The 14,925-nt window shown below is 45.7% G+C and overlaps 1 protein-coding gene across 1 annotated transcript in view; it reads left to right on the forward strand.

Moving 5' to 3' along the window:
- SERINC2 (serine incorporator 2) overlaps positions 1-14,925 on the forward strand; it is a 240,214-nt gene that overhangs the window by 94,389 nt on the left and 130,900 nt on the right. The window contains exons 5-6 of the mRNA XM_086956856.1: positions 484-621; positions 3,022-3,191. Coding sequence (XP_086812982.1) covers positions 484-621; positions 3,022-3,191 — 308 coding nt within the window. The remainder of the gene's footprint in view (positions 1-483; positions 622-3,021; positions 3,192-14,925) is intronic.

The raw sequence follows: 14,925 nt of genomic DNA on the forward strand, positions 1-14,925 counted from the left end.
TAATCATCACTGTCCTACATTCTTTATTCCTATGGTTAATGTTTAAATTGCACTTGACATCCCTTGCAAAGAGAAGCCAGTTTAGAGCAGGTGTTTGCAGCCTTGACACCCCACAATCTTGGTTCCTAACTCGGGGTTAGATTGTACTGTTATATTGGTAGATTTAATTGTGTCTTTTGAGCATTGTCCACTCTTTAGAAATGAAACAACTGTTTTCAAATGACCCTCTCATGGTTGCATGCATAAGTATTGCTTTTTTTTATTTATCATAATGATATGATCTATGAAGGTCCAATTGAAAAAATAAGAAACAAGAAGTCAACCTTTATATTTTGAATTTGTAATAACTTTTAGATGAGTTTTGAATTTTTTTTTGCGTGATATGCTTGCATCGTTACTTCTTGGAACTGTAACTGCCGTTAAAATTGGCTACTTTCTCAGGACTCTAACTGGCTTTCTTGCCCTCTTATCTCCCTTCTCCAGTTTGGTATTACTTCGGCCTGGTTGGGGGATTCCTTTTCTTCCTTGTCCAGCTGGTCCTCCTCATCGACTTTGCACACTCATGGAGTCAAGCTTGGCTGGACAGGGCAGAGGAAGGCAACACCAAGTGCTGGTATGCAGGTGGGTACGAAATGCGGAGCAGTCTACGTTCATCTGGTAACAGATTGACTACCATCAGGTGGTAATATTATTGCATTACACTACTGCCAGTACTAAAGATAGATAGATGACTAAGTTGGTGCCTTGGGTGTATGTAAAAGGCATTTGACCTTTGTAAAGCGTGTCGTAAAATGATTTTAGTAAAGTTGATGGAGAGGATTCATGCAGATTTGCTAGTCAGTGGATGTTAAAATGGTGTTGGTGGTTAATAAATCAGATCGCAAGCCGAAGCAGTCCCAGAAATAGAGGGGTTACATTGGGTGCCGCAGAGGATCCGTTTTGAGTTTTATGCTCTTGCATTCACATGTGACATTGAAGGGATCGGGAGAAGGAAAGCAGTGCCTTACCTACATACGGGTAATAATACAATCTGCTGGGGATCTCCAAGAGTACTAGTTGAGTGAACAGTGAAATGAGCGGGGTGAATGGCCTCCTGGTTCTAATCCACCCTCAGATAGTGAAAGCATAATTACTTGAGTGGCAAAGCATCCAGGCGAAAGGGAGGGAGAGTAAGAGAGGGCGGAGACAATAATCTATTGTTTTTGCTACAGGGAGACTCCTAGATGACGTAGAAGTAGTCTGTCTCCAAGAACCATGCTTTGCTGCTATGCAGCATTATACCTTTGTCCATTTCTTTTGTGATGAAACTGCTGCCCAGTCGCACACTGTGTGTCACTGGCTAGTGATGGCTCTCTGCACATTTCTTATACTTACCCACAACACAGCCATGCTCTATGAATTTACAACAAGAATCACTAATGCAAACACTGTTTAAATTCCACTCTTAAGTGTGGCATGTTACTAGACATGCAGTAAATGAAGCAATAGATCTTTAAAATGTATCCGTAATACAATTACTTACAAAAGGCTTTCACTGTACCACATGAGAACATAGATAACAACCTTTGTCTGTGTGATACAGACTGACGCATGAGGTACTTAATTACCTTAGTTGCACAGTTTGTGGCCATGAGACCTGTCAATTCTTGCAAGATAAAAAATGGCGTCCTTTAAACGTGAGCAAATTATTGGGAATAGGAGTTCAATACTGCACGCCCTAGGGGTAACAGAAAATCATCTGCTAGAAATGGGTGATTTATGTTCCATTACCCATTACACTCTCCTCTTGAGTTGGTAGCTGCTCTATGTGAGATTGTGGTGCTTGCTGTCAAAGCTGTCGCCAACACTAGCTGTTAGAGCTCCTTTCCCATAAGTAGTCTTTAGAGTTAATTTACAACTGGTTCCTTTAATTTGTGTCTTAATTCAAAACATTGTGACTTGAAATGTAAACCCCTTTCCTATTCCTCAACCGTGTTATCATGTTTTTTTGGCAAACAAATACTGTGTTTACGATGTTGTAAAATTTAAACATATGTTGGAAAGGTGATCAGTGTTGAAAAGCTGGATGTGTTCTTCAGCTTGCCTTGCCCGCCCTAAAATGCAGGTCTCACAATATTTACATAGGATTCCTCCTCAAATGATTTCCTCCGTCCGCACTCATATGCTTGCTCCCAAGATGGGGAGGGTGGGACGATCATCTCCCAAGGACCCAAGCAGTTATTTCTATGACCGTATAATTAATTCATTTTCACTTGACCCGCTATATCGCCCGTGCGTTAGTCATGGCCCTATCAGTATAGAAGGGAACTGGAAACGGTTGCAAGGAAATACATCTCCGTTTATACATAGCAATATGCAGAAATGTAAGGACAATTAAAAAGGCCATATGGACTTTGCTCATTTGCCTTCTCATCCCTGATGCCTTTCTCCTCCATGTGCCCTGCGTTATACTTTGAGACTTGATAACCACTTAGTGCTGTACTGCCGTGTGACTTTGACATTATTAATGCCCTCATGTACCTCTTGTAAACGTGTTTACATATTCACATAACCTCTAAAGTGCTCAGATGCCCTCCGGTACAGCTAGCGCTATATAAAATTCAAAAATAAATCAAATAAGGGGAGTAAACCTGTGTTTATTCATCTTAAATGACTTTCTGTGTTAATGGAATGTTGGGTTCTAGGTCGGAAGATGCTGTTTTGGTGACAAATTAATCTGATTTGTTTATGCGTAAGACATTTCAACAGCACTGATTGACACCATGCCACACAGGTACTGAGGAGAATGGTGCTAATTTGGGAGGAGTGGATATGGCTGCTACACAACAAGGGGTGAAAGAGCTAGAATGGAAAAGCCTTGTTTAGTACTTGACGTTCATGATGAGCTCTGCCTTAGCTCTGATAGCTTTTCAGAGGCAGTGGCTTGATGGAAAATCTCTGCTCTGGCCCTTACATTTCTTAGTGTTGGTTTTAGATCCCAGAAGGTCTTCCTTCTCACATACATGGTTTGTCCTTCCACAGCCCTGCTGGTCTTCACTGTCCTCCTGTACGCAGCGACCATCGCTGCCATTGTAGTGCTCTACATTTACTACACCAAGCCTGGCGAGTGCACTGCCAACAAGGTCTTCATCAGTCTGAACCTCATCTTCTGTGTCATTGTGTCCATTGTGTCCATCCTTCCCAAGGTCCAGGTAAGAGACCCAAGCATGTCATATGTCTGCTTCACAAAGAATGATCTTTTAGCGGTCCTGGAGTTGTTATATGAATATGATTTCTGACGAGCAGCATTAATTAGTTTGTCATTTGTGACGCCTCTTAATGGCAACTGACGTTTGTCATTGAAAATCTTTCTGGTATGAAATACTAAGCAGTGCTGATCCCAGCCATAAAGCAATTGTGGTGGGGGGAAGCCACAAGTCCTGTTCCCTAGACGGCTTGAGTTCTTGTATCGAATGCAAAGACAACCTCCATTTAGCTTCACTCTGAACAGGACTGGCAATCGCCAGTAACCTTCAGCTGTGGGTTTCAAATGATACACAACTCTTTAGTCTTTCCAGTGCATTCCTGTGAATTTTGTCCCTCTATGCAGATTTTTAGGTTTACCGGTAATGCAGAGCTTGGTAACTTTTTTACTTTCATTCAGTTTTTCATTTTTGTTAGCCTGGTAACTAGTTGTTTTTTTACAGTACATCACTTTCTTAGCCCTATACTCATTTTTTACTCTTCATGACCTCTTTAATGGAGCACAGCAGATACCAAGTGCCTGCTTGCTAGTAGGTACTGAGTGCCACACTTCTTTGCAGCATAACATTTAAAGACCAGTGCCTTTTCAACTGTTAATCAAACATGGTACCAGCATCTCCCTCTGGTGTATAGTCACTGGGCCCCAGGAACAACAGTGCCTGCTCTAAGTTGCTTAAAACTTCCATGGTAATGGTTGGGATCAAGTGTATTGCTTCTTTGAGAGTAAGCTTCACTTTGTCCACATAGAGCAGAGGTCTTCAAATAGGGTGGGGGCCCTCTCTGAGAAGACTCAAGTTGATCTCAGTGTGGCTCTCGAGGAGCATGCAGCTGAAACCAGTACTTTGCTTTTAGGGAAAACATGGAGGCAGTGGGTTTCTCTGTAAAAGGCAATCACACTGTTGATATTGTTATGCCTTTAAGAAGCTCAGGATGCTGAAGGACAGGCCCTCTAGGGCCACACTGGTTCTTACGACCATCTGCTATGCCTTCCCAAACTGAAGAGTCGGTCAGACAGTAGAGAATGAAAAACTCTGGTGGAAAATTACCAGCTTGAGCCCGGCATGAACAAAGGAGGTACTCAGGGATGAGCTAGCAACTGCCAGAGGGGTGCACTATCAGTATTTCAAGGCCACTGTGCCCAGTTTGTGTCTCCTAACGTGGGAGCAGAACTAGATGAAGAGATTGGAATGTGGAGAAGTGTGGCTCAATGATTAGAGCGGCAGACCCTGATGCAGAGGTCTAGCCCGGGACCAGGGTTCCATTCCCCGCCTCGGCGGGTCTTGGTCTCAAAATTCCACAGACCTGATCATTCTCGCCTCGGTGCCTATTCCAATCATGGAGTCCCACTCTACAACTCTGGGCAATAGCTTGCTTAATCTCCACAACGGCCCCCACAACGTTAAGGATGCCTGCCCTCCACCTTGGGGGTGCCCAGGAGTGGACGCCTCACAGGGAAAGCCAGGATGGGTTCCACAGCGGTATTCGTACAAGCGCCTTGAGACCCTTGCGGTCGGTAGTGCGCTATACAAGTATCAATTTACATTTACATTTAATGTGCAAACAGAATAACAGTTCATTAGCAAGTCAAGTTACAGCCTTGAACAGAAGAGAATAATAACGAAGTACAGTTTTGAGTTGAGGCAAACGTGTTAGGGAAGTAATGCCTAATGTGAGCAGAGCCCAAGCAGTCTTTTAGTGGTTACGAAATACAAAATGGAGTCGCACGGGCTAACTAAGGCCTACATGCAGCAACAATAATTGTCTTTGTGAATTTCAGAAGCTAGTCTATGCAACTTCTGTATTGCAGAATATACAGTCTGGGCACTGTCGGTATGTTCACACAGCAACTGCTGCCTATGACGCGGCAGGCTCCACCCCGGTCAGCTAAGATGACGTCTAAAACCATCCAGTTTTGAAGCGAGACAAGTCTCGTAGCCTGGAGCTCGACTGTACTATTGGTCAGTATACCTGCATTGATATTAATGACTCCCTCAACTACCCTGTCCAGACGTCAAATATTGAGGGCATTAAACATGGGACCCCAGAAAAGTATGAAACCCTTCATTGTGTCAGTAAACTGTTGCAAGGAAGTATCTGTTTGGTCAATATCGTCTGGATTTATAACCATTTTAGCAAGGAAAACTGGGGCATCCCTACGCTGCAGGCAATGTGTTTTGTGGTAGTTGGAAGGAGCTATACAAACTGGGGGAGGAGGTAAGAAAGGTAGCATCGCCCGAACCGTTCCTCAGGCAGCCACACATAACCACGTTCACCACAAACTAAATAAGCATTGGGTGGTGGGATCAATAGCGGGCTCTTGGGCATTCACAATATGGAAGTGGCGTTGCTGTTCCCAACCTCTGTCTCCCGTGCCTGGAACACAAAAGGGGACCGGCACATCCAACACTGCCAGGGGTATGGGCTTATCGTCGGTGACATTGCGAGCTTGGAAAGATTGGTAATATTCAGATATATTGAACTGCGAGAACTTATCTTTGTCCACCCCTGTTCTGTTTGCCTTCCTACCTCCATTTGCCGCTCTGAGACAGGAACTCAAGAATACTCGATCAAATCATCTATCTCCTTGGAAAACACCATGCAGGGATCTATGCTGAGGATACACATTCATTGTCGGAGAACGTAAACGGGTGCTCCCGTGTTCCAAAGAGTCCGGCTGGGAAATTGAGCGGATCAAACTAAGCATTGTGAACCAACCCTCACAATTATCAACATAGGACAGAGGCATAGGCAGCAAATTCTCACTTTGACGTGTAACCGAGGGTAGCAATCTACACACCCAACATTTTGTTGTTATAAACAGCTAGTCTCTGATGCAACGTCTTGGTGCTCTTCTTTGAGAGGTGCTAAAGTGGCAATAATATGTTCAGAAGGTGTTGGTGTGGTACTTATCCATGCATACTCAGGGTATTTCTCTTCTAGGAAGAACAGCACCCCAAATACAAATATCAGAGAAAGCAAAATTATTATCACAAACACTGTTTTAGTCTTTGGGGATCAGAAGGACTAAACTGGAGCATGCAGAGCGGGACACGGAGCTGTAAAGGGCTACTCCTCATCAGTAATGGGGCGACCAAAGGGATACATTTTCCGAAAACACTTTTAAGAATTGGAGCCGCAATACAACCTGCCAGAGGGGTATTCTTCTTTCCTGTGTCCGTTAAGAGCCTCACAGGCAGACTCCTATCATTTATCACCGTTCCCTGGTGGAGCTGCACAATTGCAGCCCTTGCTGGAAAACAACTGTGGCTCTTCATGAGAAATAAATCCTTCTTCTTTCAGGATAGGGCAACCTCCCTCCAGGGCAAATACCCTCAGCAATCCTGTTCAGTGTCCAGAGTAGTGCACCAGTGTTCTTCACTCTAATCTAAAGCAGGCACCAGAGGCACAACACCTACAACCTAAGCTTGAGTCCTTCCCTAACTCCTAGATTGCCCTGCCGGTAAACTGTCCTCCCGTCGGGGCCGCAGATTGTATCTGGTGCGTCCCGGCTCTTCCTCGTTAACAAATAGGGGCAAAAAATCTGATTCAGTTGGATCGAGACTCAGATGTTTGCATGCCTGGAGCTGGAGTTTCTGGGGCAGGCCTTATCTCAGGGAGTATCACCTCGAATAAGGCCTCATCACTCTCCTTGTCTGTTCGTGACCCTCTCAGCCGGGTGTTGGAGAAAGGGATGAAATGGGAAACCAGCTCACCTTCCTGATCAGCGATCCCGTCTCGCACCGAGGCATCGTATGGAAGCGAAAGGGGCACCCTTTTCACGTGGGAGGCATGAACCCAGTGCTTTCGGCCGTAAATCTTCACTGCAGTGCGGATGCCTAAAAGGTTTTGCACTGGAACTGCCAAACCATAACAAAACCCCCGGGCTGCATCTGGCACTGGTTGTAGAGCGGCGTGTATCTGTTGAGGGAGAAAACGGAGATCTTTAGACAAGGCATTCAAATAGTCAATCAAAAGAGGGTAGTCCATCTCAGAAAAACACTTGGGTCTTGGGACGCCCCACACATTGGCAGGGCGTCCGAAGAAAACCTCATAGGGTGACAGCCCTGTTCTGGAGTGTGCTGTCACCCTTGTGGACAATAACGCTAAGGGCAACGCATCTGTCCATTGCAATCCTGTGCTTTCATGTATTTTCGCTAGCTTCAGTTTGAGAGTACCATTGTACTTCTCAACCAGCCTGCTGACTGGGGTGATTTGCTGGATGAAATTTCTGCTTAATTTGAAAGCCCTTACACACTAGATCAATAACTTTTGCATTGAAGTGGCTCCCATTGGCTCTCCAGATCAAGTGACAATCCATAGCGTGGGAAGTACTCTTAAGAGTTGTTGAAACTACCACTAGTACATATTTCAGGTTATTCACTCGTTCCATTTTGATGAAATCCATTTGGAGAACCTCGAAAGGGAAGGAAGGCGGTGCAAAATTACCAGCAGGTGTAGGGGTGCCTTTCCCAGGATTGTGCTTTAGGCAAACAATACAGTGCTTTACCAAATGTGCAGCAACCTTAGGGATATTCTTGTTCTGCCATACTGGGTCTAATAGTTTACATATCCCTTTGGCACTAATGTGCGCCAGGCAATGAGCCATGGTGACTACGGGGAGAACAAATGCATTTAGCAACAACCATCCCTGCTTCCCTGACAAATCAGTCCAGCACCCATCCTCATGTCCTGTCCTCTCCTCCCACATTTCCAGTTTGTCTACGTTCACCTCTCTTTGTATTTCCTTTACACTTCCCACTGTGTCGTCAAACATCCCATTGTCTGGAACCCATCTAGCAGGACCTGCCACAACAATTTTATTCATTATTGATCTGGCTGTCTCCTTAGCTGTTTGGTCAGCAAAGGCATTACCCCTTCCAACATCATCTACCACAGCCTTGTGTGCGCTGCACTTGATTATAGACAACCTGTCCGGAAGCGTCCGTGCTGACAACATCCTAAGTATCAGGGGACCGTGCTGTATCCTTTGCCCATGGGATGTCGGGAACCCTCTCTGCCCTGCGGCGCCCAAAATGATGGGCCACCCAGAAGGCATACTGACTGTCTGTGTAGACATTAACAGCCAGTCCCTCACTCAACTCACAAGCTCTCAGAAGGGCAACTACCTCTGCTGCTTGGGCCGACTGGTATGGAATGCGAGATGTCTCAACTACAGTGCGTAGCGTGGTGATAGCATAGTCTGCAGTGGTAGTGCCATCCTAAAATTTGAAACAAGAGCCATCGACATATAGTTCCCCTTAGAGGTCAGATAAGGGAACATCAATCGGGTCTATTGGTCCTTTCACTTCTTCCTAGGTCTGGAATAAACACTCATGGATATCATTGTAACATGGCTGTGTTCAAGGTAGCAAATCTTTTGATGGTAATGTGCGGAGCTAATAATGTTAGCTCATATCCAGTGAGACGCGAACTGGTGAGGTGCTGCGTCTTTGTCTTGTTCAAAAGCGTGTCCACAGCATGAGGTACCAGAACTGTGATGTCTGTATCAAGAACAAGCCCTGCCGATTGACTGATAGATACTGCCTCTCAGCTCCCGAGCTCTGACAGCTCGGGATTGCTCTGTTACGTTATCCAAAATGGCAGAGAGGTAAGCCCAGGGTCTCTGCTCACCACCAAAACCATGTGTTAGTACAGCGAGCGTGCAACCGTCCGCCTCATGTACATAGAGCACAAAAGGCTTCTGGTAGTCAGGAGTGCCGAACACAGGAGCAGAGCAAAGCGCAGTCTTCAATTGTTCGAAAACTTGCTGGCATGCAGGCGTCCAAGGCAAAGGCTCATGCACGTCTTGTGCATGAGCCTTTGCTCATGCAGGTAAAGAAGGGATTTTGTTAGGAAGGAAAAATTCAGGATCCAGTGCAGACAATACGAAGTTATCCCCAGGAACACTCGTACCTCGCATTGGGTTTTAGGAACAGGCATGTTAGTGATAGCAGCTATGAATTCAGGTGTTAGCTTGCGACTCTCCTTCAACAGTAAGTGACCTCCTGTCGACAATACTGACATTTCGAAAGTGACACTTTGTGTCCATGACGTGCCAAATGTAACCACAAATTACCTGTGGCCTCTTTACAGCCTAATTCAGTGTCCGAGGCCACCAGGAGATCGTCACCATATTGCAGCAACACATTACCAGAGGGGAGTTCCTAAGCATCTAATTGCGTTTTCAAAGCCTGACTATAAATACTTGGGCCTTCTCTATAACCTTGTGGAGCACAACATAATTTAAAGCTCTGACCGGCTATTGCGAATCCAAACAGATGACTGCTGTTGGTGTATATTGTGATGCTCAAGAAAGCTTTTTTCAAATCAATCACTGAGAAGAATTTAGCTGTTGGGGGAATCATTGTCAGGATCGTTGTAATGTCAGGGACCACAGGATATTGGGGAAACACAATTTTATTGACCTCTCTGAGATCAATAATGAAACGGTAAACATCAGGGTGGGGTGTCAGAACAGTCCAAAGGTGCCCTATTTTTAAAGGTTAGGGAGAAAAGGGCTGTTGCACCCATTCACTGTTGTCTCTTCAGTCACAACTCACACAACAGAGAAACTCTACATATAACAGTATAGTCTCATCCATACAGTATCTTATTCGTAGATTAAGGATTAGTCCTAACATAAATATGCACAGGGGGACAGACAAAAAAGTGTATACTGTTCCTTGCAACAACACTTAGAGGAAGATCATAGATATCTTAATACTGCCCTCACACACCTCGCAGTGCCATGCTTCATCACTGGGCCACATCAGACACCTAGGTGCAGACCAACACTCTAGATGGAGCGCAATCTTTTTTTGACGAAGACAAGTGTTGTTCGGGGTGGCCGTGGACCCAAGCCCGAACCTCGTCCTCTTCCTCTCGCATCTTGCTGCATTAACACCCTCGTTTTCAAATCTTTTGACTTCTTTTCCACCCTTTCTTTGTCCTTGTTCTCTCTATGCTCATAGTACTGTGCCATACTCCGTATTACTGATGGGGAGGAGGTCGTCCAGGTACTTTCCGAGGCCTGCAACCTAGTTGCAACCTCAGGGAGTAAGTTAACGACTGATCTGTTCACAAACAAAGGGACACCACCCTCCTGTGACAAATCTTGATCACTAAAGTCGAGAAACACCCCTTCGAATCTGGTGAAGAAATCAGACACACTTCTCTTTCTTCTGACGACATGCAGTCAACTTATCCCAGTACACTTTCTTCGAAGGGATAAGGGAGTGCATATAGGCAATGATACGCCTCCGTGAAGCCAATAACTCTGCCTTTAGCTTCTCCCCAGGCTTATACTCCTTATCCCATGCGCTAATCTCATCCCATGTGCTGCCCAACTCCTGAGTATGGTCCTGCGTTTGGACCTGTCTCCATATATCTACCGGTACTAACAAGCTGACGTCATCACTGTGGAGGAGGCCGCCTCTGTCAGTTCTTTATAATATGCAGTTGGGTTTTTCCGTGGGTCTGGCAACTGGTACTTTAGGGAAAGGACCTCACTCCTCTTCCAAGGAGTGTAGATCCTTTGTTCTTGGAACCGGGCTTCGACTCGTGGTCTTATCACAGTATTCTTGGAGTCGCACAATTCTGGTATTTCAGGAAATAGGATGGACTTCACTCATGGGGTGTTGCATCCCTAGCGAGGGAACCTTCTGAAGTAATCTGCCTCGGTAATCCACCAAGGTAGACACATTACTGAAAACCTCATTTGGGCCATGTCTGTAACATATACTCTGTCTCATATATTATAGATAATCTTTGGTGCGATACCCTTGATACACTGCTCCCCCAATGCTATCAGAGTGGCCGACATGTGCTTATGGGCATGCTGCTTTATGAAGGACCCATAATCTTTCATCACACTCAACACATCCTCCACGCTATAGATCAGGTGCCGGCCCATTGAGCAGCCTGATTCGCCACCATCTGTTTCTCCTTGGTACCCACAGCAGAGCGCACCAACACTTTCGCCATGCAGTCTCACGCTGCTTACCAATTGACCCCGGGAAGTCCACGTGCAGGTGTTTCAGCTTTCAACGGTGTCTGGGGTGTCACACTCACAGGGGAAAGGGGAGACACAGAGACAGGCACCATCATGTAGGGAGACAGTTGTAGGTGTAAAAGGGAGCGTAGTTGTCGAGGCAGAACCAAGAGACTGGGCAGGAGTTGGAAGGGATACGCCAATTACCAGTTGGCCTGGCAGATAGTCTGCAAACAGCCCCAGACCTTTTCAATACGCAGGTCGAATTACCGGTTGGCCTGTCGGACAGCTCGCAAACACTCTGTGTCCTTTAGAAGGTTCCCCAACCCACCAAATACAAGCCAAGACGATGTGAAACCGTACCAAGACACAGCCCTTTGACTCGTATAGTTCAAACAAGGCAGTTCAGAAACTGCAGACAAGACAGCCCGAAGACTGTATCCGGACACAGCCCAAAAGCTTGTGCCAACCAAGAATGGTGCCATTTTCCCAAGAACCAAGTCACTCACCTGGTGCACACAGGTAGAGTCAAGTTATTCTTCACTGCCGACTCTTCGGACCCAAACGGTCCACTCTAAGGTTTCGCCTTCTCAGATCCCCAGCCGATGACCACTAGCAAAGGATCCGCAAGATCGGACGGGCGGGGCAGCTGTGAGAACTAAGCTCTGTCTTATGGATGTGGGGCCCGATCCACCCGACCGACCAGACACCACCCCAGCCCCTGCGACCCGATTACCGTTGAGGGGCCACACTCTGTGGGGTTCCTGTTCGGGCACCAACTGAAGGACTGGGCCCTCTAAGGTCCATGGGTTCTTAAAACCACCTGCTGTGCCTTCCCAAAATGGAGAGTCTGTCAGACAGTGGAGAATGAAATGTACATTTATTCAGGTATGTACTCTGCAGAGGAGCCCAGTTAGACCTTCACCCTAAGATGTCTGTCGAGGGGACTGATGCCTCAGGGTACGCTAATTCATAATAAACCTTTCTTGAGCCAGGCATGAACAAAGGAGGTACATAGGGATGTGCTAGCACCTGCAAGAGGGGTGCACTATCAGTATTTCAAGGCCACTGTGCAGAGTCTCAGCGTCTCCTAATGTAAGAGCAGATGAAGAGATTGGAATGTGCAAACAGGATAACAGTTCATTAGCAAGTCGAATTACAGCCTTGAACAGAAGAGAATAATAACGAAGTACAGTTTCCTGCTGCGGCAAGCGTGTTAGGGAAGTAAGGCCTAATGTGAGCACAGTCTTAGCAGTCTTTTAGTGGTTACGAAATACAAAATGGAGTCACACGGGCTAACTAAGGCCTACATGCAGCAACGATAATTCAGCGGCTTACATAACGTGAATACAAATGGTGTCTATTTTAGCCAAACATTTCTTACCTAACATGGCATAACAGGTGCACTGTGGGAAAGGGAATTTCAAACCTAACAATGCGCATAGCTGAACTGAACGTGTGGCAGGAGGGGGTGCAGCATTAAAAAGTTTAAAGACCTCTGACACAGAGTGAGATTTTATACTCCTTATCACCAAGAGCTAAACCCTTAATAGTGATGCAAACGCCCCTAACTTGTTCCCCAGTATAGGCAAAAGGGATCATAACCGGATTACCAGAACACTACTGCAGTAAGTTGAAATCCAGCATTACCCATCTTATGAAGTCTTCCCAAACTAAATTTCACACTACTTAGGACATAAATGGACCCTCTCACTTCTAATATTTCTCAGTCTTCGATTAAATTAGCATTGATTTACCCTTCTTTTAGTTGAATTTTTTGACAACGGTAGCCATTGTGTGTATGTTGTTGAACATCTGAATGCCTGCTGGTAAAACCAATTTGATTTTTCTGCACCTAGTTAGTAGGGATGTAGTTTAATTTACTATTTGGTAACCGTATATAACAACCCAACGCCTTCATGACCAATATTCCCGTGCATACTTCCTCAGACTTTTTTGATAGTGAACGTGTTGCTGTCTTTTATTCGCTAACGGGTCAAAAATATTTTGCATCAATGAGGCAAATTTGGGCATCTGTAACCATAGGAGGTGGGTCCTCTTTGCAGATGTCTCTCCCCCCCCCCCCCTCCTTTGTCCATATTTGAACTTCTCGATGCTGGATTTTCGACTGACAGTGCAGAGACACGCCTGCTAACCATGTTTCAGTGCTGGTGTTTCCATCAAAATGAAATGTTTAATTGTAACCCAATTGGCAAGGACTTTAGCACCCATGTAAGTCCCTGGTAAATGGTACCAAAGTGGGAGTTTGTTTTTGAATATTTTGGGAGTTTGTTTTTGAATATGAAAAAAAACCGAATTACCCCACACAAGGTCGTTTTTAGATCGAGCCAGAGTCTGTGCGCATGTGCTCCTCGGCGAGACTGCTGTAATGAAGTATGGAAGAGAAGCCTTGCCCACTCACTGCCCATTTTTGTCATTGGCTTGTGTCGGTGTCCTTCCTAAATGCTGGTGTCTGATTCGTAAAGAGGCTTGTAAGTCCCTCCTTACTACCGCCTTGTCTTCACCTGTAACCTCCCTTGGTGATTGACCCCTTTACTTCGGCTGTTACACAGTAAGTATTCTTAAGTGTGTAAGCTTCTTTTTCTGCAGGCACGATGTGCTTTACTTCCGTTCAGCACGCCATGCCTGATTTCTCTTTTACAGCTGCTGGGACAATGGCGGGTGCTTCTTTGAAATGCAGTAGGTCTTGCATTTAAATTTGAGACCTATTGCATTGCAAATATTTTTTTCCACCTAGTCCTTCTCTTTTGAAGAGATCCCAGGCCCGGCTGAGGCGGGATGGTGACCGGTATGTTGACTGCTACCCCCCGCCAGGACATGGGTTAGTAAATGCCCCCATTTGCGGCGGTTGCCTGCGACACACACGTTCCCCCCCCCCCCCTCCCCCCCCCCCCCCCCCCTCCCTTGAACTAAAATGTTTATGCAACTCCTTTTCATTTTCTAGCGGGAGAGCTTGGAACTACGAGTAAGTAAAGGGGGTGCTTTGCTGCGGGGGTCCAGCATGGAGTACTGTATGTGCATATTGTCGATGGGGAGTGGAGTCATGTGTGCAGCCTTCTTGGTAACTTGCTAGATGATACGGATTATGTAACATAGTATTTACATGTCTCATAAACAACTGTATTGGCGGAAGCCTTAATGTAACATGCAGTGTTGTATGTGCATTTCTGAATCTGTACCCAGGTGACATTGAAAGGAAGTGCAATTTCACCCTTTCAATTAAAAAAGCGGAGTGCTTTTCTGAGAGGCAGTGAATTGGTGTTCCACATTTTGTTATGTGTTGACATTTGTGAATCCTGCGCACACCTGGCTCGCCTTGTGTGAGGTAGGATGTTAGGGACTGCAAGTGTTCATTGCACAATCTCTCATGGGGTCTGTCCACAGTCAAAGGGGGGCATTAATGTTTCTCATCCAGGGGAGATCTGTCAAAGGAAGTAGACTCTGAGCAGACGATAACACCAACGCAACCCAGCCATAAATTCCATACAGACCCTCTCAAACACAGACAAGACACTCACAGAAAAATATTTCCAGGCACATGCTGACTCACACAGGAAATGCTTGGAAAGCACACCAACACGCAGGGACCTACTCCCACGGAAAGCACACACATTTAGAAATACACTAACATTCTGAAAGAAGACGTGCGCATTCCCCACGAAAACTATAAC

The sequence above is a fragment of the Lissotriton vulgaris genome, chromosome 2_1 (genome assembly GCF_964263255.1).
Source record: "Lissotriton vulgaris chromosome 2_1, aLisVul1.2, whole genome shotgun sequence".
NCBI lineage: Eukaryota > Metazoa > Chordata > Amphibia > Caudata > Salamandridae > Lissotriton > Lissotriton vulgaris.